The 12,369-nt window shown below is 34.8% G+C and overlaps 1 protein-coding gene across 1 annotated transcript; it reads right to left on the bottom strand.

Moving 5' to 3' along the window:
- Positions 1-791: 791 nt before the first annotated feature.
- On the bottom strand, positions 792-12,224 carry LOC115451929 (large neutral amino acids transporter small subunit 1). Its single transcript, XM_030180341.2, has 5 exons — positions 11,939-12,224; positions 9,171-9,389; positions 4,552-4,822; positions 3,274-3,598; positions 792-1,456 (listed from the first exon to the last, which is right to left on the bottom strand). The coding sequence occupies exons 1-5, from the start codon at positions 12,222-12,224 to the stop codon at positions 1,064-1,066; spliced, it is 1,494 nt and encodes a 497-aa protein (XP_030036201.2). The 3' UTR covers positions 792-1,063.
- Positions 12,225-12,369: the final 145 nt, after the last annotated feature.

Genomic DNA, 12,369 nt, shown 5'->3' with positions numbered 1-12,369 from the left:
ACTGAAAAATTCTTTTTGCGTTGGATAGCCCTTTGTTCGTGGAGTGCTATAGGCTATATATCATCACGCTATACCCAATAGGAGCGGAGCAGTAATGGCTAATCTCAGGAACTACCGGTCCAAACTGAAAAAATCTTTTTGCGTTGGATAGCCCTTTGTTCGTGGAGTGCTATAGGCTATATATCATCACGCTATACCCAATAGGAGCGGAGCAGTAATGGCTAATCTCAGGAACTACCGGTCCAAACTGAAAAATTCTTTTTGCGTTGGATAGCCCTTTGTTCGTGGAGTGCTATAGGCTATATATCATCACGCTATACCCAATAGGAGCGGAGCAGTAATGGCTAATCTCAGGAACTACCGGTCCAAACTGAAAAATTCTTTTTGCGTTGGATAGCCCTTTATTCGTAGAGTGCTATATGATATATATCATCACGCTATACCTAATAGGAGCGGAGCAGTAATGGCTAATCTCAGGAACTACCGATTCGAACTGAAAAATTATTTTTGTGTTGAATAGCCCTTTGTTTGTAGAGTGCTCTAAGTTATATATCATCACGCTATGACTAATAGGAGCGGAGCAGTAATGAAACATGTTGCAAAAACGGGGACAATTTATTAGTTTTGAGAGCTTCCGTTACGTGCGCTGCGTAAACGGTTAGAGTTATGCAACAATGATGTATGACGGGATTGTTCCTCTTAAAAAGTTCTATAAAATATATTATAAAACAAAGTCCTCCACTGCATCTGTCTGCCTGAACGTGTTAAACTCAAAAACTACCCAACGTATTAAGATGAAATTTGGTATGGAGACAGTTTGAGACCCTGGGAAGAACATAGGCTCCCGGGAAACTACTACTTTTATAACGGAAAACTTTAGCCTGAAAAACTTTATAACGCGAGCGGAGCCGCGGGCAAAAGCTAGTAGATAATAAAACTAAAGCATAGGAATCATATTGTCGAACTTCATCTTATTATTTAACAGATCTGAATTCGCGCTATAACACGAAGTAACTAACGATAATACCAAATCGGATCACAAAACTTGGTCAGTCAACAAAGATCATAATTCCTTAGAGTCCTCGGGAATGCATAAGAACATTTTAGAGCAAGTTATATTAAAGGAATTGCATGCTGATTGCAACCATTTGGGTTTATTACTCCATTGAATAAATATGAGGTATATTGGAACTCCTAGTGCTATGAAAGCAATGCCGATTCCCACTTTTATTGGGTTCTCGAAAAAGCAGAATATAACAAGGAATGTACACGTGATTAAGAATACTATAGGTAAGATAAGGTTGACGCGGATCGGTCGCATCTTCTGAGGTAGAGTGTGACGCATCCACAACAGCCCCGCCACCGAACACAAGGTGAACATCGCTTCCACCGCGGAGACGATCAGCATCAGCGACTCAATATCGGTTGATATTAACAGCGTTAGTGTCACCACGCACTGAAAACACAAAATATTAATTCGATTAGATTATCTCTTTATCCGACTACGACTGGAACAATAAGTTCTGAACCTTACAGGCTATGCTTTTGACAATGACAATGAAACCTAACCTAACCTTAAACTCACTAAATTGAGTGCATAAGTAAGCTGGTAATTCTTCATTTTCAGTGATAGAGTGGTGTTCTACTTGTGTCGAACCGGCCGTTTCTTGTCTACAGCATGATTCTACTATCGATACTTTCACTTATAACGGAGTCACCCCAATTGAACACTATTATCTAAATGGAATATTGGAATCACAGTGCTTAGACTTCTACGTTAATCGTGTATTATAGCAATAAAACCACAGCGCGAAATCAAACTATAAAAAGCAAAGGCGTTAAGAATTCTTACCTAATCTTTGATTGTTGCGTATTACCGCCGCACTAAGAAATGTCACTTAAATTTAACGATTGTAAGACCATTTTTGTGATTCGACTATTTTTACACCCAGAGGTAATTAACGCTTAGAATTTTTGACTTAATATAGGGAAAACTAATACAAAAAAATTGCGTTTGAAATTTACATTTCATTGACCTTTGGAGAAACAAGCAAATAAAAAAAAAATCTAAGGATCATAAATTAAGGTTATAGCTTAAGGTCCATTTTTCATACATTTTGTTTCACCTTTAATCTGGGTAACTAAACAAGTATTGACAAGTAAAGAATTTAAATTCACGTCTAGTTAGTGATTAGTTCTCGCAGTTGAAAGAAAAACGTAAAAATAATTAATATGCATGGATATTTCGGCCTTTAAAATTTAATATGACGAAATTTTAAAGAATTTAAATTCACGTCTAGTTAGTGATTAGTTCTCGCAGTTGAAAGAAAAACGTAAAAATAATTAATATGCATGGATATTTCGGCCTTTAAAATTTAATATGACGAAATTTTAAAGGCCGAAATATCCATGCATATTAATTATTTTTACGTTTTTCTTTCAACTGCGAGAACTAATCACTAACTAGACGTGAATTTAAATTCTTTACTTGAAAATACTTGTTTAGTTACCCAGATTAAAGGTGAAACAAAATGTATGAAAATGGACCTTAAGCTATAATCTTAAGTGACATATCTGAGCATGGTAAGTATGATTTAGTTATCATCTATCTAAAAAGACTAATCTAGTGCCAGCGTGAACTGGGAAGTGCCCGGTACGACAAGTATCGATTATGTGATTTTATTAGTTATCCTTGGAATTCAATTCTTCAGAAGTGAAAGTAAATTAAGCCAAACCCATTCTGTAACATGCGTATAAATATGTAGCACCGATCTCTACATTAGGGCTTGATAGGGGCAGAATAAGACTGGCAATGTATTTAACCTCTCCAAAAGTTGTAAAAAAAAAGAACTTTTTTAATATCAATATTTTAGGCAGGCATTTAAAAAGTAGTATGTATACTGCACTTTAGTTTTCCTATAGTGTGTTATTGTGTAGGTTATATACCAAGGTACGCATATTTGCTTTTCCATACATATGCACGATACTTAAACTGATCTATCTCTATAAAAGTCCCTGTAGTTAGGAACAAATAACGGTTGAAATCCATAAACGATCACAATCGCTATCTTTAGAATTTGGATCAATCCCGAAAATAAACCAATCAAAATAAGCCTTTGTGAACTTACGAGCTTTGTTCTAATTGATAAATTTGCACGGTCGATCTTAAAATATCGATTGAGGTCATCTATTGAAATACCCACATTAAATCAATAACCATTAAAACGTACTCGGTATACAAAGCCGAAAAAATCAGTAATAAAAATATCTCACCATAAAAATTAGGGAAGGTACGGGTGTGAGCCTTCTGATATCGATTAAAGATATTGCAAGTGGAAGGTGGCCATTCCTTGCTCCGACGAAGAACAGGCGAGATGAGGCGTATATAGCTCCATTTAATGAACCAACTGTACACATCGCGACGAAAAGCGGCATGATCCACGCCACCTTGCCTAATATCTTCTCACTGAAAGTGACAGCGAGAACCTCGGAGACAAGGACCTCGTCGTTAGTGAGAACTGCGAAGTAGGCGACGTTTGCCAGCGCGTAGACCAGTGTCACCACAGGCATCGATATGCGTATTGCTCGGGGAAGGTTCCTAGAAATTTATAAATATACAGTTAAATTCTATCATAAAATGCATGCTACTTACATCCTATGGGTTATGTAGGTATAAGTATCACAGCCTTTATACTGTTACTGGCTAGGGGGTTGGGGTTGACCATGGTAATACCGATTTACTGGCTTGCATTGAAGTTATGTCGCCAACATAAAATCCGCCTATTTATCTCGTCAGCGGCCCAAGTAGTCCGTCGAGTGGCGTGAGTCCTAAGGTACCACGACGAGAAACTTTGCCCAATAGCACTAAACAAAATCAACCTTATACAGCTGTATATAGGGATAGAATATTTATTCACACTTTGTTAACCCAAACGTCTTAAAGTGTGACGTAACTTATGGATGGCCCCCTAGTGTTCTCCATGCGCGATTATTGAGTTCCTCATGCCATATTTAAGTACCTAACCTAATAAAGACGGTGTTTTTTTTCCCGACGAAGTGTTTCTCGCGGCTTCGCACACGTGTAGACCTTTCTCGGTATAAACTTCCATTGTGTATTTTTCCGAAATAAAAAGTTAGAAAGCAATTTAAATATTACGCTAGCCCATCTTAGTCACTGTAACAGTTCATAGCGCAATATGTGAATTTACGATATCGTCGCCTATTAAACAAAGCGAAAATATTTCCTACGGGGACAAATTACCAGAATAATAGTATTCTTGTATATACTAATATAGGATATGGTCTAAGTATGTGCCAAATTTCATTCAGAAGTTTTTGCGTTTATGTTTACAAATATCCAAATACTTCCACGAACTTTCGATTTTATATAAGTATATAAGATAAGATTGACGAAACGAGCAGGTCGTTCCGATGTTTGCAAGTGTTCCCATAAAGAACAGCAATTTTTACAGCAATAAATACAGCATACTGTATTTTATATTTAAATGTATTTAATTATTGCATAGCATTCAAACAAAATAGTCAACTTACTTGTAGGGATCTTTTAACTCCTCTGTAACGAAATTCAAAAAATTCCAGCCGGAATAGGAGAAAAGGCCAGTGAAGAACGCACTAGCGATGCTTCCTGGCTTGGTGGTGGTACCCTCCATCATATTCTGAAGGTTTTCAGTGTGACCAGAAAATAAGTACCATAAACTCGCGAAGAATGTTATCAATAATGCTAATATTTTCGCAGCTGTGAAGGAATCTTGTACTCGCGTTACCCATTTGACGTTGTAGCAATTGATGACGGTTAAAAAACCTGCAAAAGGCAAAAGAGCAAAACGTTTATTATTAGGATAATACAAAAAAAGTTAAATGCGAAAGAGTATAAGTCGCTTAACATAGAAGAAGGTGATTGCCAGCACGTACCTAATAACAATTCGTGTTGTGATTACTGAGCCGTTAAACCCACATGTTGATAATTATTAATTAATGGTGCCTAGTTTCTTGCCAAGGTTTTTCTTTTGAAAAGATAAATACTAGTCCTATTATGGTTAAGCATTTTATCTATAATGACATTATAAACCTGAATCCAGCACTGCTATTTCCTACGTTTATGTTATAGGGTAAATCTGGGTGGAACCTTACAGGAGAAATGGCCAAACCAATAACGTAACATTTTCATTTTCTACATGGCACTACATTGATAGTACCTACGCTGTGTGTAGTGCGTAAAAACGATATTTTAGTTCGAACTTAGGTTGATAAGAAACAATAAGTAAGGAATATGTAACTACCTATCTTCAAACAGAGTTTAAAATTTTTATGGCCCTTACTTAAAATAGTTCAGTGATAAGATATACGATGAATAGTTCGGTTCAACCGGGATAGTATCATTATGCCACAAAACTTTATCTGAAGAGCCAGTTTGATGTTCCAATCGAGTAAGGAGTAAGAATTCTGGACGCTCAGTATGTTAACCTATTCTCTATTACGTTCCTTATGAAGCTGGCAGTGTGCATGGTATTTATGAAACCTATTAAACCTATGAAGTTTTCAGAAAGATATTATAGGATTTTTTTTGTTAATAAATATATTTACAAACTGACCAATTCTCCCTTGCTACTATGGTCACGAGCGAGAGAGATGGCCAATAGTAACTTAACAAAACTCGTTATTTAGTGAGGGTTACTCTGCTGTAATTATTTCTTATTTTCTGAGAGTTCATTAATTAATAATGTTAGTTTTAATTTAAATGCCTTCCTATGGCCTTACTATAATAACATCGCTATCAAAAGACCTACGAGTTAGCAGGTTTGTTTCATACTTTATGAAATATACTAATTTAGTTTACCCAAGTGTTACTTGTCCTACCTATTAATTGTTATTTGTTCTTTTCTGGTGTATGTTTTAAATTTTGCGAGCCATACACGGGAAGTAAGTTCATAATAAAAATATATATTTTAACGTTACATTACTTAAAATATATAAATAACGGAACTTTAATACGATTCAGCATATCGTAAAGCAAACTTATTAAATACTTAAAAATTTAAAGAAATTAGGAATGTCTTCGGGAAGTTTCTTAACAGAAAAATGAGTATAGCTTATAAAGAGCCCTTAGTCCTTACATTGTCCGTCAGTCCTATTTGTTCGCGAAGATAATTCCGCACAAGAGCGTGTGCGAGTACGATGCGGGAGGAAGCCCTCATTATCCTGTCAGGCGCAATCAGGCGACCGCGCTCGCGTACTCCTGTATATATGTATTATAGTAGGTACGTACAAAACTGGATGAAAAGATGCCACCGAAGCCCGATAGCCGACCTTAGGGTCCATTACTCACAATCATTCATAGCAGGATTGTGTCATGATTGTCTGTCCTTCCGTCATCGTAAAGGGCTTTTATGAGAAGTAAAACGATCGCATTATAGCACATATGACTTTGATATTTTGTTTATTTTGAACTCTTGTCAGTTGTCACGCCGTTGGACAACCCCGGTGGATTGAAAAGCACTAATACGATAAGATTAAATTAATTATTACATAAATAACTCGCTGTACAAAAGGTTATCTCTACATGGAGTTACAAGTGTAATAACTAATAACTGTTGATTATAAAATTGTAAACATCCCCGCCCACAATACGCATGTGACCAGTTACAATGACACACATTTTGGTTTGAACACTTACTAGCTCTTCTTGTGGTATTGTTGTATAAAAAAATATATATTATATATTCAGAAAGTGTTTATTTTAATCCCAAATATAGTTTTAGACGAGGCTGATATCCTGGCAAGTATTTTTATTTGTTTATTTTCTTTTTAAAATATTAAATTTTCGCTTCTTTTATTCTGTTCTGTTTTCTTCCTTCTGCTCTTATTTTACGCCAGTGCTCCAGTGCAGGGTGGGTATTTATTTTTAAAAAGCATAATATTATTGTAGAAAGTTTTGCTGGGTTTTAACGTCCAGTTGTCTGCGTAATATCAACTTCCTCGGAAATTCAGTCCCGGATAAAACCTATTAGTAAAAAATCCGCACAGTGTGTTTTCTAACCCAGGATTGTCACCCCGGTCCTTCTGTTTATATTGTATTTTCTAACGCATATTATATCGTAAACGGTCACATTTATTACAACGTTTTAAAAAAGGTATCTTTGGGTATTTTATCTCAAAGGTTTAATAAATTAGTCTTATTGAAGCTTTTAATTGATATTAATTATATTTACTAGAGAGATGCTTCTTCTAATAGTGGGCACAAAAGTGCCAAAACAATTTTCGGATTGTTTGGAATTTTGTTAAGCATTAACTTTGGTTAATGCTTGTTTTTGAGAAGGACAAAAGAACATTTACACGTTACGCACACGGAATTTTGAGAATAAGTTTTGAAGACATTAATCAAACTTTTTTGATCGCTGGTGAATTTCAGTTTGGAACAGAACACTGAACTCCGTGGGTGCAGTCAATAATTATTACTTTAATTTGCAAGACGAAAGACTCTAACATTAATTATAGTTCATTTGAATCGTTCACGTAAATTAGTATTAGTACTACATTTTCTATGATGCTTTAAAATGTCTCTCTCAAATGACGTACAAAAACCACTTTGACAAGAAATAAATTAATTTATCAAAATCAATGCCGAAATTCCTGGTGTAATAGCCTTTGTGGCGTGCATGTATTTGCTAATTATGCAGTCACGTTACGTGCGGCCTTTGGAAAATTCTTATGCCTATGAAAATACCAAGTGTGAGATCAGAGAATCAGGACTTCGGACAATAGACTGACAGGTTACGCTATTCAACTTATGACATGCTAATAAATATTCTAAGTATGGGACAAAAAAAAAAAAAAACTTTATTTGCAATTTTATAATAATTTAGATTAGCCAAGTTTTTTCTGAAGTTTACGTTTTTTGAAAAGTTTCAAAAATAATATTAGCAATTTCATAGATTAGCCAAGTGTTTTCTGTAGCTTAAGTCTTTTGAAAAGTTCCAAAAATTTGAAAAAGTTAAAGAATAGACACGATGAAATTGTTAATAAGATGTTTATTTAAGCCATTACAGAACTTAGCCATTTCTCGATTTATTGTATTAAAATTACTTATATTTTTAACCCTTTGTAGTATATAACTAAGATTTAAAATTACTTAAATATATATTCTTTATAATAAAAGTTATTAGTCATACAAATCTCCAAACCACTCCCCTCGTGTAAACTGTAGGTAGGTATAATGAACACTAGACAGGCATCCGAGATTCAGGGAATTGATGTTTTGGCAGACCCCTTGCAAATAATATATCGAACGTAATTCTTAGTATTACAGCGGGTTCGCTGCATGGGGTAAATATATAATGACAACGTGTCCTTTAAATAAAAAAGCACTCCTCAGTCCTGCTTGTATTATAAATCATTGCAGAGTAAAACCAGTATTGCCATTGAAATATAGGTACTTATGTAAGATTCACAAGAAAAGCTTTTTGCTCTTTTGAAAACTTGTTATTGCATCTTATATTACGTGTTTCATTTTTGATTATTCGATCTGTTTAACGTGATCGTGAAATTATAAATAGCACTTTATTTAACGTTTATGGTCAATACGATAATCAAGTAATAAAATTGTGATATTACTAGTTATATTTTTATACATCATACAAGATATTGTATCATACCAACTTCATCCTATAGCTTTTATTACCAGTCAAAATTGTTTATTTTACTTGTATGCATGTATCTATGTGTTGTATATCATATGCTGAATTTCTATGTGGAACGGTTATGCGTTACGTTAATTATTTACCAACTCGTCTTACGACAAGAAAGTTGGTGGCAATATTTCCGGTGCGGGAACAAGATTTTGCAAAAAGAAATCAGGCTGAACCCCTATTACATTCCAGTTTGTATTTGGGTTGTAGAATGGCTCTCGAAGTTCTATGAATACTATTCAATTATAAGAATTGGATTTAACAAGAATGTTTTCAAACCATTGTCCATTACGAATGCTTCAAGATATAAAATATATCTCAGATATAAAAACCCTGATGCAGGTAATATCTCCAGCATACAAGTCATTACATACATGTTAGTCTTGAAGGGTTTCTTTAATGTTGTTGCGTGCTCTTACAATAACAGTTATTTACGGTAATATTACGTAAAAGTAATGTACTTACATGTAATAATAGCAGCTATAAGGCTAATTGCAGTAGTAGGCGGATGACATTCTGGCCACAGTGGTTTGAGGATGTATTCCGCAAAGGTGAGGGCGGTGATGGCGTTACCAGTCGGTACCAGGATGAACAGTGCCCCCCATAAATATAAGAACGCCGGCAGGTTGCCAAACGCCTCGCCAATGTATGCGTAGTCTCCACCAGACTTTGGGATCATTGTACCTATAAACATTGTTATATTGTTTTTATTACACATAATATATTTAGGTAACTATTGGTTTTCTATATTGCGAATTTGGCAACACAATGTGACAGTAATTAATGTTCTGGATGAACGAAAAATAATATAATAATTTAACCAAGCCAAGTACCTACTTATTTATGTTTCCAGAAATTTCTTTTACTTATGGCCCGGCCATGTATTTAAAAACAACAGAACAGGTACGAACCTACAACATTTTATGCCTAAAATATTCATCTCAGTAAAGGCTTGAATCACAATCTTGCTTTTATCTTATCTCTTTGAGCCTCATGGCTTAGCGGGATATCACTGGATGACATTAATGAAATTCGTCGAGTACCCAGCAGTTCATAACGAACTAACCCAAGTTTAGAAGTAAATACTTGTTAATGCAAGTTATGATCTTCTCATCCTTGATGTAAAAAACAATGTGCGGCTATGCAAGTAAAATATACCTATGTGAGAGTCTCGTACTGGCACAAGACTCTAAAGTCTCTTTGACATTTTGCCGTTGTTTTGCGTTAATGTCGTTTCACCACTTAGCCTCGGCGGCGCCACTACGAGGGCTGACGCCGAGGTCGACGTCACTCATCAGAGTCACAGACACCACACACACTAGCCGATTTTAATAAATAACTTTAGCTCGTTTTTAACATATAGATCAAGGACAGCGAGGTATTTATATTAATGCTTTACTGTATATTAATTGTATAATGCTATTATTTCATTAATTTTCCTTTATAAAATATCGGTACTGTATTATGACCATGGAAATATTTTGAATAACTTAAAATATGGTAACCAATATGAGGTTATTGAATGTTTGTCATAATTTATTACTTATTACAAGGACTCTTTTGGCTTATCGGGCTACTGATAGTAAAGTTATGGCCTTGTTACCAAATTAATATTCTAAGCTAAATGAATAGCCACCATGAAATATGGTGCGTAAGTTCACGCCTGTATGTTAGTTAAAATGAATAACGTGCTAAATAAATTTTTATTTACATCAAAATATATGTATTATACAAAAAAATTACCCCTTTCTGATGGGACTGACGTGTCCCCATTATTATTAAATTTGCGTATAAAACCAGAACTGTGAACATATGGCAGTTGGCACATTTTTTACGAAGGGTCAATTCGAGGGAACATTTTTTTGTGTAGTTAATGGAAAAAAAACTTTTGCAGTTCCCAAAATTAATTATAGACAACGTGTAAATATACGTGTTGATTATGAAATTTAATAATAGAAAGTTGCTCGAATATATAACGATAAATTTTTGCCGTCTGCAGCGTTTACCAGCAATTATTTAATTTTATCTAAATTATAACTTAAGCCAGTGAAGCAAGGAAGTAATGCACTAAGTTATAAATTTATTGTGTGAATTAAAGAGACGAAACATGGATTAGTGTAGTAAGATTAAAAATTTGCCGCGTGGGCAAGGCCCGTGCATAAAATATATTTTGGACCGGTTAGGTTTTGGTACAGGTGATGCAATATAGAGATTGATTTCATTTCAAAAAAATTCGTAAGCAAGTAAGCGCGCACCACTGAGCCAACGGGCTAAATGAGCCCCTCAAGTAGACAGGTGGCTTAGAGGTGTTTCCAAGTAAATTTTGGCAAGTTAATTTTTCATTAAGACTTATTTTAAGTGCATGTTATGATGCTAGAACAATGAACTTCGGTGTAATTTAGAAAATTTGTGTAACAATTGTCTCATTTTTTTCGCGTTGCAATAAAATACTCGATGTTAGACGCCCGCCAATATTTGGTAGTCTTATTGGAAGCCTTGAGCGAATACAATCTCTATCTCGCGAGATCTTAATTTTCACGAGATGTTGATTCATTTGCTGAGATTGAATCCTGTTATTTAAAAAAACACAAAAATCTGTCAGAAATTAATTCCACTTACGAACTATTTTTGCGCCTGCATCTACTTAATAAATTATATTCTTCTACTTAATAATATAATATATTAATAAATTGAGCGAATACGCGGATGAGAAACAAAATATCACGATTTGAATTTCGTGTTGAAATTTTAATTTTTATCCGTCTGTTTAACGAGTCATATAGAAATCTTGAAACAAAATTGAGTTTATGTTGAGCCGTCGCCGAATGGACTTGTAAGAAATTATATAACGATAATATTCCCATAAAATGTAATTGTATCTCATTTAAGAGTCTCTAAATTCGAACGTCTAAATAATAAAAGTGAGACATTTTTAGGAAATAATATTTTAAGATAAGTCAGAGTAATATCAGAGCTCTACATTCTAACGAGTGTCTTATTAGTACAGTTGCTTAAGGAGAAATTGATTTGATCGAGAAAGTTTTACATATTCCTCTTTTAAATTTTAAACTCATTAATAACGCGTAGACCTTATATCCGAGTGGTAATTAAAAATACTTGTAAAACACGTGTATTTAGAATAAATCATTAGGAGTTGAATGAAAAACAAAGCTAAAATTTTGATGACTGACATCATGATGATTGACAATTTTAATTACACACATCACACTTACCTAATTCAGCATAGCAGAGCGCTCCAATCATGGAGAGGATTCCCGAGAGCACCCACACGATGAGCGCCATGCCTTTGGAACCGGCAAATTTGAGGACGTAATGTGGTGACACGAAGATACCCGAGCCAACTATAACTCCAACAATTATCGCCACACCATTCATCAGACCCAATTCTTTTTTCAAACGAACACTTCCGTTTGACTCCTGATCTCCACCATCCACGGTTTCTAAACCAGAATCCATCGCCCTAGATGGCAGTCCATCAACATCACCTACTTTTGCCATTTTTGTTATATTAATTAAAGTAAAAAAAAAAACACTCGTAACCTATATCACTATACTGTTATCAAACACTGTCACATGTATAGTTAACGGTAAAAAGGTCATTATTCAAAACTTCCGAAATTCTGAGGCACCGCCATACAAACAT

The sequence above is a fragment of the Manduca sexta genome, chromosome 23, assembly GCF_014839805.1.
Source record: "Manduca sexta isolate Smith_Timp_Sample1 chromosome 23, JHU_Msex_v1.0, whole genome shotgun sequence".
In the NCBI taxonomy this organism is placed as follows: domain Eukaryota; kingdom Metazoa; phylum Arthropoda; class Insecta; order Lepidoptera; family Sphingidae; genus Manduca; species Manduca sexta.
Note: the sequence above shows the minus strand (reverse complement) of the source record. Positions and strands in the feature narration are given on the sequence as shown.

What these genes read in the sequence shown, in the direction of transcription:
- LOC115451929 (XM_030180341.2), bottom strand. Translation starts at nt 12,224, where the DNA reads ATGGCAAAAGTAGGTGATGTTGATGGACTGCCATCTAGGGCGATGGAT. An exon ending in GCTCTGCTATGCTGAATTAG is followed by an intron (nt 9,390 to 11,938) that starts GTAAGTGTGATG and finishes CAATGTTTATAG; the next exon opens with GTACAATGATCCCAAAGTCT. An exon ending in TACCTTCCCTAATTTTTATG is followed by an intron (nt 1,457 to 3,273) that starts GTGAGATATTTT and finishes TTGTGTTTTCAG; the next exon opens with TGCGTGGTGACACTAACGCT.